This window comes from Amblyomma maculatum, chromosome 1, assembly GCF_055883805.1.
Source record: "Amblyomma maculatum isolate TAMU_Amacu chromosome 1, ASM5588380v1, whole genome shotgun sequence".
NCBI lineage: Eukaryota > Metazoa > Arthropoda > Arachnida > Ixodida > Ixodidae > Amblyomma > Amblyomma maculatum.
Window position 1 is genome coordinate 259,424,637 of NC_139344.1, and position 15,479 is coordinate 259,440,115.

Consider the following 15,479-nt stretch of genomic DNA (forward strand, 5'->3'; position numbering starts at 1 on the left):
CGCTGCCGGCGTCGTCGCGTCGTCGCTGCCGTCGCTGCCCCGTGGTGGTCTCGTTTCTGCAATTTTCTACTTCCTTTGAGTCGGCCCCATCTTTATGAGTGAATAGTTTTTATTGACCTGATCAGATGGTCGAGAACAAAGCTGACACAACTGCGGAGTCATGCACAACCGGACGGCTTGAACATGAACATCTTCTTTTCGAGCTCGAAACGAGCGACTCGAGCAGCGTCGGATTGGTGCTCAGGTAGACTTTCTGGAAGTTTGCAACTTCTCATTGTGGTGTGCTCATTATTTGGAAACATTCTCAGCCTGGCCTGATTGTGTGTGCGTGCGTGCTGCTCTCCTTTACATTTTCGTTGTAATGCAGATGCTCACTGATAAGGAGCGCTTGCTCTGCACGTTGATTTCACCTATGGATCGCCTAAAAAAAATGTCTCACGTACTTTCCTAAGGCTACACCTTCTTGCTTGCTCAGAATGCTATTGTTACTTCATTTGATATCGTAGCTAGTTCATCGAGAATTTTCCTGACTCAAATGTCATGATGCATGCAATATCTGTGTTGCCACCGGCTTCGGGCAGTTCCTTCAAAAAGGGGGTGTGTGCGTATGATCCAAGCTCTGGTAGGTATATTGGGTATATTATAGAACCTGTGCATAAACTAGGAACTGTAGTTCATTCCTTTCTCTGCCATCTCTGCACAGGGCCATTTATGATGGAGACGAACACGAAAAATTTCTGGAAAAATTGGATGCTCGCATCAGTGATCACGACAGAGAGATTGAAAAAATGTGCAATTTCCACTACCAGGGTTTTATTGACTGCATCCGAGAACTTTTGCAAGTACGAAGCAAAGCACAAAAACTGAAAGTAAGTCTGTTTTTTTTGCTGTTTGCCTGGATGCTGTTGTGTGTCTTAAGGTAGACACATAGCAGCCCACATATTTGCGTGCAGCATTGTGAATATTTGTCATATTTATTTTAGCAGCAGCAGTATCATTGTTATGAAAGAACTGTGGGGAGGCTTGAGTAATGGTGCTTGTGTTCTGTGCGATGTCAGTGCCCATTAAAGAACCCCAAGTGGTCGAAATTATCCATAACCCTCCACTACAGTACCCCCCCCGATAGCCCGTGCTGCTTTGGGATGTTAAACCTCTCAAACTAACCAACTGACTAAACATTTTTATGATAGCACCATGTCAAGGCTAGTATGTACAGTATGTACAATGGTGAGCAGCCTTGTCTAGAGCGTGCTGACGGCACTCTGCAGAGCAAGTCAGTGACATCTACCTAGGTTCTGGGTTTGAGCTATGCGTCCCATACGCATGCACGGCAAATCAGATGGATTCTTGCTCATTGCTTCCTTTTCCAGCCCCCGTCTTGCGAGTACCTTTCATGCCGCTAGTGTCACACTGGTTGCATTTGTGAGGCTGTGACGGTTGCCAGAGCGTCGTGATGCCACCGCGTTTCTCGAGTGATAGCGGATTAAAGGCCCGTTCACACTTGCAACCCGTAGCGGTCGCGTGACCGTTTTCGTCGAAAAGCGACAGTCGCAAATGGTCGCATCGGTCGAAAAGTGGCTGTCGCGGGCCGTTCGCGCACTGCTCGATTTCCAGTCGCGCGACTGCTGGTCGCAAACTGTTAAACCAATCAGCGGCTCAGCTGACGTGAACGTAATTTAGCTTTACTCTATGTGGTGAACAGTCAAGGTAGACACGATGTGGAAAGCAACCCACAAGTCGCATTCGCAAGTGTGAACATCGATTGCTCTCTGGTCGCATGCGACTGTCTGTCGCGCGTCCTTCGCGAGTCGCAAGTGCGTTCCTGCATACTCACCGCTTGCCGCCCCTGTGCTTTATCGTGGAGGAAGTCAAGTTCCTACATCTGTACGGATGCCAAATGCTGTGTCCATATATAGCTGATAATCCAGTCCAATAATATGCCATCAAACAATACGCCTGTAACGCAAGACGAAAACAGACACCAAGAAACCAACTAGGCCCAGTTCTCGCACTCTTAGCCTGGTGCTTGTGTGAACCGCGCGATCACCCGCTATCACTTGAAAAATTTGTTTTTGAACAGAGCGGTCACCCGATATCACATTGCACTTGCCTAGCCGTTTAATAATTTACGCGAAATGCGTTGGGTTTCTGGCCGCTGTTACATATCATTAAGCGCGTACCTGATGGCATGAAGCGCAAGCACTTAGCGCAAACGAGGCTGAGAACCCACGAGCAGGCACTATTTTTTTTTTGGCCACGCATGCGCACAGGACGCTTAATTCAAACTCATGGCCTGACGTTAGATAGAGCTGACTTGCTCCGTGGAGCACCGTCAGCTCACTCTGGACAAGGCTGCTCACCACTGTATAGTCTTGTACAGCCAGCGGCAAACAGATACCAAGAAACCAACTAGGCCCAGTTCTCGCACTCTTAGCCTGGTGCTTGTGTGAACCGCGCGATCACCCGCTATCACTTGCAAAATTTGTTTTTGAGCCGAGCGGTCACCCGATATCACATTGCACTTGCCTAGCCGCTTAGTGATTTGCGCGAAATGCGTTGGGTTTCTGGCCGCTGTTACATATCATTAAGCACGTACCTGATGGCATGAAGCGCAAGCACTTAGCGCAAATGAAGCTGAGAACCCACGAGCAGGCACTATTTTTTTTTTTTGGCCACGCATACGCACAGGACGCTTAATTCAAACCCATGGCCTGACGTTAGATAGAGCTGACTTGCTCCTTGGAGCACCGTCAGCTCACTCTGTACAAGGCTGCTCACCACTGTATAGTCTTGTACAGCCAGCGCAAAATAAGTCTGTGCACATGACAGGCGGCAAAGATCAGATAAAACTGCATCGCCACGCCGCATGGCGTTGCACTTCTGGTGTCAAGACATAGCAGTCCACATGCGCGTCCTTTCAATCTCGCAGAAGTGTCTTTTTCTTCACTTGCAGAGTACGAGCTGATTACACGCGAAGCTTCGCACGAGGGGTCACTTTGTTAATTCACTATGCCACGCATTCAATTCGGCGGGGCACGGCGAAAGCGAAGCGCGCGCGCTGCTCGGTTTTCCCTGATTAAAGAGATGGCATATTTTATGTGTCGCAGTGACAAACCAGTGCGGCATACAAATTTATTCCATTCTTTGCATTCTCAGTTCGGTTCAATCATATCGTGTGATCTTAAAGTACACATGAGCACACCGAAAACGAAAAGGCATTGAGCCTAAAGGTCGACTTAACAGGTGATACGAAGTATACTAGATAAATATTAACGCATGCCGATATCGGCGTGCTCATAGGTTGAACATGAAAGAACAAAATCGAAAGCAGCAATTAGTGACACACACTCACACAAATAGCATCAATGAAATGTGTCTTCAGCGTCCCCTGTTGATTTAGTATAGCGGGTGGTATGATCGCCTGTGGAAATGATCTCTTACATCCTCCTAGGCATAAAGTTCTAAAGCGAGACAACATACGAGATTTGACACAAAAAAAAACGGCTGGTCCAATAAATTATTGTACTTACAGAATCGGTTCTCTGTGACATTATCATCTTCAAAGTAGTCTCCTTCAGCATTCACACACTTCTGCATTCGGTGCTGCCACTGCTGTTCACAGTTCTAGAACGAGGGTTTTGGAAGACTCTTCAGGAGATTCTCCATTTTTGCCTGAACCTCTTCAACTGAGGTAAAATGGGTTCCCTTTAAAGCAAGATTTAACTTTAGGAAATAAAAAAAAGTCTCATGGAGCCAAATCAGGTGAATGAAGAGGATGCTCCATCACAGTGATGTTTTGCTGGTCAGAAACTGCTTGACAGATAGGGCCGTGTGAGCGGGTGCATTGCCCTGCGTGCAACAGGCATCCATCACTCCCCAACTGTGACCTTTTTTTTTTCCTAATTTTTTTCACAATTTCTTTTTAGTACTTCAATGCAGCAGTGTTGATTAACAGTCTGACTACTGAAAACCTGTTCAATCATTACAATTCCACTGTTTTTTTTCAAGCTACACATTTAGTCTCGTTTCTTTTGTGTCACACCTCATATTCTCGGTTAGCTTGAACTTTCCTCTCTTCACTATTCCACAGTGTGTCCGGTATTGTCCTGGACAAGTTTTTCTAGGCAGCCACGACTTCATGGCGCCCACACATTATCGATGGAATGCGCGTCCGCTCAATTTGGAGGCCACAGCAATGTTCAAAATATGAGCAGAGTAATCTCACAACTATGTGAAATCTCTCTTATGTTGGCCAAACAAGCAACATACGCTTCACCCTGCCAAACTGTGTGCGTGGTCTAGGGAATTAGCAACGCGATCCCTGGTGTCAAGCGCTGCATGCTATCAGCTTGTACGCTGCAAGCTAGGAAGAACACGCTTTCGAGAATGGAAGGACGCACGTGCGCACTGCTATGTTTCGACACCAGAAGTGCAATGTCAGGTGGCGCGGCGATGCAGTTTTATCTGATCTTTGCCACCTGTCGTATGCCCCAACTTATTTTGCCGCCGCTTGTACTTAACTGGATAATTGCATTTCTGACTGAGTGCACCCATTAAGTGTCATCGTTTACGAGATCTACTACCTTAACCATCCAATTAAGGAATTCCTCAGGGATCTGTCTTGCCTCCATTACTTTTTCTGATCTATATTAATCACTACCCAATTGTGCTTCTAGCTCTATCTGTCTCTTTGCCGACGACCGTGTAATCTGTCATTATCTTATGTTTCTGATGTGACATTATTTTAGGCTGACTGCATATCGCTTCTCAGTACTTTCTTTGGTGAATGGAACTGAACGCTGCGAAACACAAAACTGAAATATGCATATTATAATTTCTTCTGGAAGAGTCATGTTAGCACATCCAAAGCCAATTGCATGCTTGGGGATCTTAAACAGAACTTTTCACTGGCACCATCTTTATTGAAAAAGCAATTACATGCTACCTATGCCTGACCGAATTGTGCATACACTTTCTCTGTTTTGCCATGTGTCGTTGACCACCTGGGATTGTTTAGCGTGCAATGGTATCCACAATACACAGGGCCTTGCTTTTTGCCTCCATTGAAAGGTGGCCACCGCGGCCGGGATTTGATCCCTTGTCATTGGGTTTAGCAGTCGAGCGCACTGACCACTAAGCCACTGCGGCGGCCTTTCATAAGATTTATCATCATAATGAACACTCAGATCATGCCTGATCGCACATGTCAGTCATGTTTCTACACTTATCGACCTACATTACAAAGTTGCCATGCCTCGCCAAAACATTTCTGCCAAGAACCTGCCATGACTGGAATCGCTTACCTGCTGCCCTGGTTGCAGTCACCAGCAACCATTGCTATTACATTGCACTTACTAACATATTTTATTTATTAAGGCAAAAGCCTTTAATGGGGGGCTCCTGCTGTCGTGGACAAAGTGTGTCCCGCTTTTGCGGCGTTCTGATTGGCCGAGGCGGGATGCGTCCCTGCCATCTGCAATGCCACACTTGAACGCGTGTCAAGGAACGCCACGGGGACAGGGGCGATGGTGTACCGTCCAAACTCACACTTGCCGGAGAAAGTGTGATAGATACTGCGCCTTTCTTTTCCTGTAAACCAATTATAATTATATGTAGCACTGCAACGAATGCCGACAAGAGGCAAACGATAAAAGGGAAATGATAGCAGAGGAAGGGTAGCGTTTCGCCTTTTTCCTTTTAAGAGACATTTAAGAGACCCTCTAAATTTTTTTTTATGATTATTGCTCACAGTTGGCATTCATTATGTGGGGTATGACTGTCCTTTTTTTCTTTAGATAAGTTGGTGCAACAGCAGTGATCTGTTACAGCCAATCTGTTGCGTATTTTGCAACATACGTTGTGTTTTTGATAAGTGCTGTTGCTGCCTTTTTTTTGTTTTCTTCGCTTTTTTTTATTTCTACCTTTCCCTTCGGCAATGCTTTTGTAAGCCCTGTGGTTGAAATAAACAAACAGATCAACAAATAAATAAATAATCCTTAGCATCTCGGGTAGATATGTGCATGAAAAAATAGGCAGATAACAGGGAAAGACATTCGATTGCTGTTGAATGAATAGTTGTGAAACTGATAGCTGCACAGAAGCGCCATTATTGAATGCCAAGTGTACACTGCTCTGTTGGGACTGAGAGCTAATGCCCTGATGTCATCATTGCTAGAACTGGTGAGGTGGCATTTATGAAGTGCAACTTGCTACATTTCACTAAACACTAGGATAAAGACCTTACATGGCAGGGCATGCATGGCTGTGATATTTTCTTTTCTCACTCAAGGTGAAGCAGGAACATGAGTACCAATTTTCTGCTATGTCAACCAAAGCATCTTGTGCCTTTGCTAATTCTGAAGTAAGGCAACAAACTTTGAAAAATTTTCAGTTTTATTACTTAACAGCATCAGCAGTTCCTAAAATTGGAGATGTGGGGATAAGATAGCCTGAAGCCAACTGCTGGAGCAATAATCAGAAAGCCCTTGACAGTAGAAGCAATGCATGTGCATGATTCTTGGTTAAGCAGAGGCTAATTTGCTTCAACTCTTGAAATAGGTTGGATGAACACATGGCACTTGGGAATCAAGCATGTGAACTTGACACTCTTATTTGGCCATTATTCAGTGCTACAGAGGAATGGTGAATAAGGTCAAAACACTTTTGCTAGTTGAGGATTCTGCAGTGTTCACAGTGCTGCAAGCAGCTTCTGGAAGATGGTGTAGCTGCAGTTTGGTTGTGAAAGCAGCATTATGTGTTTTCTTTTGACGTGTGATTTTACGTGTGACCTTACAATTCTGTGTGCTGATGTTTCCGCCCTGTGCTTCGCAGTGGTGTAAACATGCAAAAATTGCTTTTTCTTTTCTGACAGAATGAAGTAACTCGAACAGATCAAGAGCTGCAGGAAACGGCAAAACGTGTTCTACAGAGGGCTGATGAATTGGTGAAATATGGTCACATTCAAAGTAATATTGCCTGTACAATTGGGAGCCTAAGCGTGTGCCTGCCAGTGCTTGATGTCTATGCCAAATTAACGGAACAAATGAAGGAACGTCGGTATTACCCTGCGCTAAAGACAATTGAACAGCTTGAGCACACTTACTTGCCAAGAGTATCACAGCACCGGTTTGCTCAGTCAATGGCCGTCTGCATACCTCGTCTCCGTGACCGTATAAAGGAGGCATCCTTGTCTGAGCTAAAGGACTTCCTCGAGAACATTCGCAAGCACTCGGGCCGCATTGGTGAGGTGGCATTGAGTCAGGGATACAAGCAAGAACTGGACCAAGATGAAGATATGAGCGCTCAGGACCTGGTAGATTTCTCACCTGTGTACCGCTGCCATCACATCTATAGTGTGCTTGGGGCGCGGGACACTTTTGAGGCTTATTACCGGCAGCAACGAAAGCACCAAGCTCGACTTGCCCTGCAGCCACCGACAAACATGGTGCGTCATTTTTGACCACAGATACTTTCTTTTTCTGTTTTGGTTAAAGGAGTATAGACATCTAGTCTTGGTTGCATGGTTTTTTTCTTTGCAGTGAGTGATATGTAAGGCAGTACTCTACGTGAATCACCATGGGCTGTTTGCTTCAAGACTCATTTCTAGTTTTGGCTTCAACAGCTCTGATGTCAAAGTTCCATGTAGGTAACATGAGGCATGAAAAAAACTAATTGCTGCTTCTTTATTCGTTATCATTCCGGCTCCTGACTCAGGCTGTCTTTATCATTGTAGTGAATTAAAATGAAGAAACAAACTTTTATGTTAGCCATCGTTTGGCTGTTGAAACCATAACTGAGAGAGCGTGAGAGAGAAATTAAATAAATTATTTAGCTGTCATAAGTAGATACCTCGCAGTAACTCATTTATACTAACCATGTGTGTAGATATTGAAATTTTCTAATATGAATTGAACATGAATATGAGAAAAAAAAAATTCTTTCAAATATAAATTATCTGATCAGTGAAAAAAGAATGGAAAATGAGAAAATAGCAAACATTAAATTCACATGGTATTTGCAAATAAAATACAATGACAAATCGAGTGTAAATTTTGGGCAGGGTTCCGTATACCTGTTTATGTACACAAAGAACACTATGGAACGGCATGGAGATGCCAAATTGCTGCTGAATACAGCAAACTCTATACTTCGTCTCACAAGATGTTTGCAGCACTGGGAAAGGCAGAGGCACCCCGGTCCAATCAGGATCAAGTGCACTACAATAGGCAATTGTGCTCCTACGTGCCTCTCGCCCCCTAAATTGGCCGGGGGTGACAGTAGGAGCACAATTCTCTATTATAGTGCGCAGGGGCAAGAGGCACTTAGGAGCACAATTGCAAAAATTCCTCTGCCTTTTCGCAGTGCTGCAGATATCTTGTGAGACGAAGTATAGTTAATTCTGCATTCAGGCGACCAGAAAAAAAGCCAAAATAACCGAAGGCTCAAATTATAGAATGTACCTGGAAAAACTGTCAAACTTTTTGTTACACATCTGATGAATACCTGCACAATGGTCATCTGCATTTGAGATGAAACCCTAGTAAGAACAATGTTTTTTCCCTGTTTCATCCAGTATGCACACTTTCGGGAAGGCCCTTTTCACAGAAGAAAAGGTCCCTCTTCACAAAACTGCCTCGTCGCATTTTGAGGATGCTTCACTGTACTATCTTCCCAGTCAAGCATTGCGGTGAAGCATGGTGAACTAAAATATTTTCGGTGTATTCGGAAATTCTGAATATCAGTTTTTGAATACGAATTGAATAAAGAAACATATTCCATTCTTCTTATTCGAAATTTCGAGTATTCGCACATTTCTAATGCCTTATGCATCATTGAAAAGGATAAAATATGCACCCAAAAATTGGTTGGTAATACTCCTTTGAAGTTTACTGTGACTTTTGTCTTGTTTTGCAAATGGCAGTGAGGGATAAACTTTCCAACACGTCTAAGCATATGTGGCTTTGAGCATGTGTGTCTTCTGGTGTAAAAAAAGGGTTTCTTTGTAAAATATGTTTTGATGATGGTATGCCAGGAGCCTTTGTTTGTTACAGAGACACACATTCAACTCCAATTAACCAAGTCACTTCCAAAGGTGGTTTGTCTTTGTATGGAAACATTGCTTTTAAAGGCTTCCTTTGAATTGAAGCAGAATGCAAATACTAGTTAACCGAGCACCTAGGCATTCACAGGTGCGCAGATGTATTTTTAATATATGTTAAAAAGGGTACTGGCTGCTTGTCTTTGTACCTGGAAGTGCAATGTCAGAGTGAAAGTTGATTATGGGTAGGACATAATCTGCACCTGTTAGTGATGCTAAACTTACTGCGCTGATCGAGAGCTTATGTCATTTTTATGAAAGTGATGAAAACGGTGGAATTAAGGAAGAAGCATGAGGACTTCAAGGAATGTATACCTTGCAAGGGAGCAATGAACAAACATGGAGTCTACTTGAAAGGATATTTGAAAGAAGTCCGGAATGAAAGCTGTAGAATGAACACAGTTCATCTTTTAATTTCAGTCCAACTTTCATGTGTCTTATCATTTTCATGTTTCTGCACAATGCTACAAGTGCTTATTATCGCTCTTTCATATAAGTAATGAAAATTGTGAATGTAATTTGTTCAGATATCATAGAAATGCTGTTTTACATATCCTTGTATCACTGTTGTGAGTAGTGATGTACAGTAAGCAAAAGTGGTATACAACATTCGGGCAGTGACAGAGCTCAGGAAAACTGCATAAAAATGCCATCTAGCGACAGCGTAAGGGACAGCGACATCGATATATGCATGTGGACAAAATGGGGCACCGCCACTATTGTCTCGATCTTAGATAGCTGTTGCTAGATAAAGTTGGGATGCAGTTTTCTCGAGCTCTGCCACTGGCTGAGTGTTGTATACCACTTTTGCCCACTACTGTACACTTCTTCAGCTCTCATTTGTTTATTAGTGTGAAAATTTCAGGCAGTAGGGAGTTCTGGCATTGGATTTTCTTCAATGTGCCATGTCTGGGACAGCACTGGCCTGGTTTATCCAAAAAGATTGGAAATACTCAGTTATTCATGGATGGGATTTAACAGAAGAACCGAATTCATTGTGCTCTTGCATCTACCTGTGTTTGTAAATGCCATCTATATAGTGGCACACACCAAACTGTATTGCCAACAGAGTGCAAGAAAGGTTAAAGAACAGCTGTCATCTTTATATGGTGGCACTACAGTTTGCTGATATGGTATCTTGGCACTTGGCTAGGTTTTGCTGCACGCAACTTAGTTTTTATTTGCTTTTACAAACTAGGTAACATTACTTGTGGAGCTGTGAACAGTATCCAAAAATTAATGCCATAGCTTCATGTAAGAGAATAATTTATATTTGTGCCTGTTAGCAGTGCTTCACATTAGTGTTGTAATTATGATTTTTTTTTTGTTAGTAGATTGTGTGATGAATTTTATTTTGGGCTGATTTGGTAATTGTTTACTGAGTCACTCCTCTGCCCTGATATGCCCGATTTCATTGGCTCTATTTGCATCATTTTCAGCATGAAACAAGTGATGGATATCGTAAATATTTTGCTGAGATTGTTGGGTGAGTTTTTTTAGCCTCAAAAATTCTCTGCTGTCGTATATTCAATAACTAGTACTGGTCCTGTATTTCAGTAGTAACTAAGCTAATGATAATCCTTTGATCTTTTATTTCCTTCAGGTTTTTTGTGGTTGAAGACCATGTTTTCAACACAGCAAGTGGCCTTGTGAATCAAGCATACTTAGACCAAGTTTGGGAGAATGCCTTGTCAAAGATAACAGTTGCATTAAGGACACACTCAGTGAGTAACATATTGTTATTTGTTTTTGTTTAGTTTGAGACAGTGCGTTCGATAATTGTTTGCTTACAGGCCTACTGCACAGAAGCCAACTTGATGCTTGAAGTTAAGAAGCTCATTCTTCTCTTCAGTGAAACACTACGGGTGAGGCTCACCTAGAGGAACACTGACTTCCGTGGAAAAACTTTAGTCTCACAGTTTGGTTTTTTTATTTTTGCAGAGTTACGGATACCATGTGGACCCAGTGCACAACTTGCTGCTTGAGATCCAAGAGCATTACAACGAAATTCTCATGAAGCACTGTGTTCAGACTTTTCGCAGCATATTTGATGATGACTCTTATCACCCTATTGAAGTTGCAACAGAACAAGAGTATCAGAAAGTAGTGGCCATTTTTCCATTTCGAGATGAGGCCTTGGAGCAAGTATGTGTGATCCATTTTTTTTTTTTTATCTTTTAGTATCTATTGCTGTAAGTTATTGCTTTCTAGGCACCTTTCCCAAAGAAGTTTCCATTTTCACGGTTTGTGCCAGGGATCTTTGATGAAGTCAAGGAGTTTATTCGTGAATGTCTGAAGTTCTCTGAAGACCTTAATGTCAGGTTTGTGCGAAATGAAAAAAAAAAAAAAAAAAAGAAATTCCAGCATTAGGTGTGGATATTGCTTCTCTTTTGTTGATGAACTTGCAGTCAGACAGAAGTTGAGGATATGGTGCGGAAAGCCACCAACCTGCTACTGACTCGAACGTTGGGTGGTTGCCTTTCATCACTCATAAAAAAGCCAAATGTTGGTCTACTGCAGGTAAGGTCAAAATTCTTTTTTGTTAGGTCTCATCGAGAGAATAACTTTTACACCTTCTCAAATAGCTAATACAGATCACAATAAACACAAACTACCTTGAAGATGCCAGTGTGTACTTGGAGCAGTTCATCTCCTCTATCTTCAAGTGAGTACATGACTAGAAGTGTAGATGTATGTATATATGGAAATGTGTGCAAGTTTCACACATCTTTTCCAGTCGCTATTGTGGTGACAGTCATCATGTAGCTAAACTCCAAGGCAGGACAATGTTTAAGGTGAGTGTTATCATGAATATTCATGCTTAAATGAGAAGGCATTGTAAATTTCAATGCAGGATGCCCGAAAAGACGCTGAGGACCAAATTTATGAACAGCTAAAGGCCAAAATCGGGGAGTTTCTGGAACTTGGTGAGCAAGGTTAATATGCTAATGGCATTGGCATTGCTAAATGTTATCTTCTTTTACTTTCAGCTCATTATGACTGGCTTTTGGTTGAACCTGAAGGTCAAGCAAGTAACTACATGATGGACCTGATTGCATTCTTGAACAATGTGTTCCAGGCATTCACAAACTTGCCAGTAGGTGTCAGTAGGTGTTGTGCTACACTGATAAAAAATATTATTGAAGGTGTTGAGGGAAGAAAAAATTGTTAAAGCTAGCCCTGAGCTAGATAAAATGGTTCAAAGTTACTTTGCATATCTATCTTTATGTAAATTTGATGCATGCATACCTGATGTCAGCTTTCTAAGCTTTGTGTGCTTAAATACTAAATTTTTGAAGGTGCTGAAAATGACTTCCAAGATTGCGGCACATTTAGTGTGGCCATCTACGACGATGTGCAAAAGTGAAAGTTATGAACCTGCAACTTTGCCTTCTTGAACATAGGACAAGGTGGCTCAGACTGCCTGTATGACTGCCTGTCAGCACCTTGCCACGTCTCTGCTGAATATCCTCACTTCAGAAGATGTCAAGTACATCTCAATGGGCGCCTTGCAGCAGTTTAATTTGGACGTCATCCAGTGTGAACGTGGGTAGCAAATGCTTTGCAGCGATGGAATTAAGGCTGACAGTTCCATTATATACCTTCCAGAGTTCGCCAGTTCAGAACCAGTAAAAGGCTTCAAAGAGGGCGTGCTGCAGATGTTCTTTGTGGAACTACGTCAGGTATGGAAACAGTTTAAGCATGCATTTGCTATTGTGGCCATTGTGCTGTTCAAAGCATGTCATAATTGTTGTTACAGCTTTTTCAGTTGTTGCATTCACTTGTAAGAACAACACGATTACGAGATAGCTGCTCACTCGAGCAGCTACAGTGCTGTTGCTGTAACAAGGTCATCCTGTGAATGTGTCTGCTTCTCTGCAACTTTATTGGTAGCTTTTGGTGATGACTGCTGTTCCCATTTTAAAATTCTTTAACGGTGGCGTCAGTAGCATGAATAATTGGTAAATTTTATGAAGGATAAGTTTCCAAGTATTTGGAAACTTATTTGGAGTATTTGGAGACTAAGGCTATGAGAGAAGCAGCAAGTGTAGATAGTTTTTAAATATAGACAAATGTTGCAAAGCAGAGCCTAGCTGTAGAATGTTGCAACAAACTCTTTGAGATGTAAAGAGGTGTAAGCACATTTAGCTTAATTGATGTTTTAAGCTCACAAATTATTATGATGGCTTAATGTTTAGCTTTGTGAACAATTCTTACAAATGTCATAGAACATGGTCACCTTCTTTCCAGCTGTCGTTTAGTGCTTGTGGATAGTATTAGGACTCTAGGTTAGAAAGGAACTAACATTCTGAGCTTGTCAGAAAGAAGTTGCTGACAACTGCCCATTCAGTGGTCAGTGGCTTGCTGTATTAGCTGTGAATTGTTTTTAATCATTTATTGTTTACTAATCTTGTTAATTAAAGCAGCATAGCTGCCAATTTTTTTGGTTATGTACGGGGGTTGTGCAAATATTATAAATTCCGAATGCGAATCGAATGTTTGTTATTCAGTGCATATTCAAAAAACTAATATTTGAAGTTTCCAAATATTTGACAATTACTAAATACCACTCCAAAAAATTTTGGACAGTGGACTACCCCGTAAATCTGCGATAAAAGCATTATGCACGAAATATAAAGCTCACAATCCGCCGTTGGGCGCAGCCACGGCACGACGAGCGGCGTGCTCCGTCCTACTATACGCTTGCTCATTTTGAAACCGGGCGGCGCTGGGTGTCTGATTTTAAGCGCGCCCCCTGGGCAGCGCAGGTTCCCTGTACAAAAATATTTGCGTGCTGTGTACGGCTGGCATGGGCAGGACAGCTTTGCAAGTTCCTGTCCCGTCCCCTGGTGGGGCTCCGTGGTGGGTCGCTGCCACCCCGGCCGAACAACAAACTTATCTTATGGCTTCTTTTTTGCTCTCCAACGATCGTTCCCGAAAAAGGTGGCGCACCGACGAAACTTCACAGTTCTTTTTGAAAAATGGAAACAGATTCCATTTTGTGCACAGTGAAGATGCTGAAAAAATAGCTCGACATACCTCACCTTTCATTGTGACAAAGACTCTGACAGAAGCAATAGGTCCAGGCTACAAAGTAAAGAAACTCCCAAATGGTGACCCTTTTCTGAAAATCTTGTGTAACCGCCAGTACGAAAAACTTTCAACTGTAACCAGCTTTGTACAATGCCCAGTAAGAATAAGTAAACACCGCTCACTGAGCATGGTAAAAGGAGTTATTCCAGATGACTATATTAAGTACCTGAGTGAAGAAGAGCTCCTCGACGGACTCAAAGCACAGAATGTCATAAACGTCTTCAGGATCAAAATCAGACGGGAAAGCAAGGAGATACCAACCAGGCACATAGTCTTAACCTTCAAATTGAGCACATTGCCCGAAGCTGTGTAGGTGGGGTACACAAAGTTAAAACTGAAACCATACTTACCTAATCTGCGTCTTTGTTTCAAGTGTCAAAGGTATGGCCACAGCTTGCAGACTTGCCGAGGGCAACTGACATGCACAAATGTGCCTCCCATGAGCATCCTGCCGAAAACTGTGAATCCGAAACATATCACTGCATCAATTGTGAGGGCAACCACGCTGCCTACTCACACACCTGTCCAACCTGGAAACAAGGAAAAGATATCACACTGAAAGTCAAAGAAAACTTAACTTACAGGGAAGCACGTAAGAAACTCGCATAGACTCAGAATACTTATTCTATTGTGACTCAAAAGGGGGCGGCATCACAGCAGTCTTTGGAACCTGCCCAGGCCGCACATGGTACTCCTCAGGTAGGGACCTCTACGCCTCAGGTGGAAGTAGCTGGGGCTGCTCTACCACCCCCAAAACAGGCTGTGCGAACCGCAAGGTCAGCCGGCCCTAAGGTCTCTCCAATCACTGCGAGGCCTAACACAAATGTGTCTGTGTGTTCTGCACAATCGTTCAGCACGTCCGAGGGTTCAATGGACACAACGAACAATGATCATCCGGGGCCGTCAACACCGGACAGGCGTTGGAGCTTCTCGGAGCGAAATAGAAAGGAAAAGGCCCGAATCACCGAGCTAGAAAAAACCTAGACTCTCTACCGTCCTCTAAAGATGGCATTCTTAGTCCAATGGAACTGTAGAGGACTTCTAAAAAACTACAGCGATATAAAAGATATTCTTGCTTGACTCTCGCCTGTAGCGCTGTCTACAGGAAACCAATCTCGGCCCGCAACATTCAAATCTACTGAAAAAATATAAAGTTTTCCGGTGCGACCGAGAGCAAGCCAGCAAGCTCTCCGGTGGTGTTGCTATAATTGTTACAAATGACATTCCAGCAACTGAACACAGACTTAACACTTCGTTTGAAGCCGTGGCAGCCACTTTGATTACATTC

At 43.0% G+C, this 15,479-nt stretch overlaps 1 protein-coding gene across 1 annotated transcript in view; it reads left to right on the plus strand.

Moving 5' to 3' along the window:
- Positions 1-15,479, plus strand: part of Sec15 (exocyst complex component Sec15) — a 27,093-nt gene continuing 11,614 nt past the window's right edge. Inside the window, exons 1-15 of the mRNA XM_084591020.1 lie at positions 1-244; positions 704-869; positions 6,872-7,444; positions 10,537-10,583; positions 10,701-10,821; positions 10,891-10,962; positions 11,039-11,242; positions 11,309-11,418; positions 11,506-11,617; positions 11,683-11,762; positions 11,835-11,892; positions 11,952-12,024; positions 12,088-12,194; positions 12,502-12,643; positions 12,707-12,780. Coding sequence (XP_084447146.1) covers positions 126-244; positions 704-869; positions 6,872-7,444; positions 10,537-10,583; positions 10,701-10,821; positions 10,891-10,962; positions 11,039-11,242; positions 11,309-11,418; positions 11,506-11,617; positions 11,683-11,762; positions 11,835-11,892; positions 11,952-12,024; positions 12,088-12,194; positions 12,502-12,643; positions 12,707-12,780 — 2,058 coding nt within the window. The 5' untranslated portion in view covers positions 1-125. The remainder of the gene's footprint in view (positions 245-703; positions 870-6,871; positions 7,445-10,536; positions 10,584-10,700; positions 10,822-10,890; positions 10,963-11,038; positions 11,243-11,308; positions 11,419-11,505; positions 11,618-11,682; positions 11,763-11,834; positions 11,893-11,951; positions 12,025-12,087; positions 12,195-12,501; positions 12,644-12,706; positions 12,781-15,479) is intronic.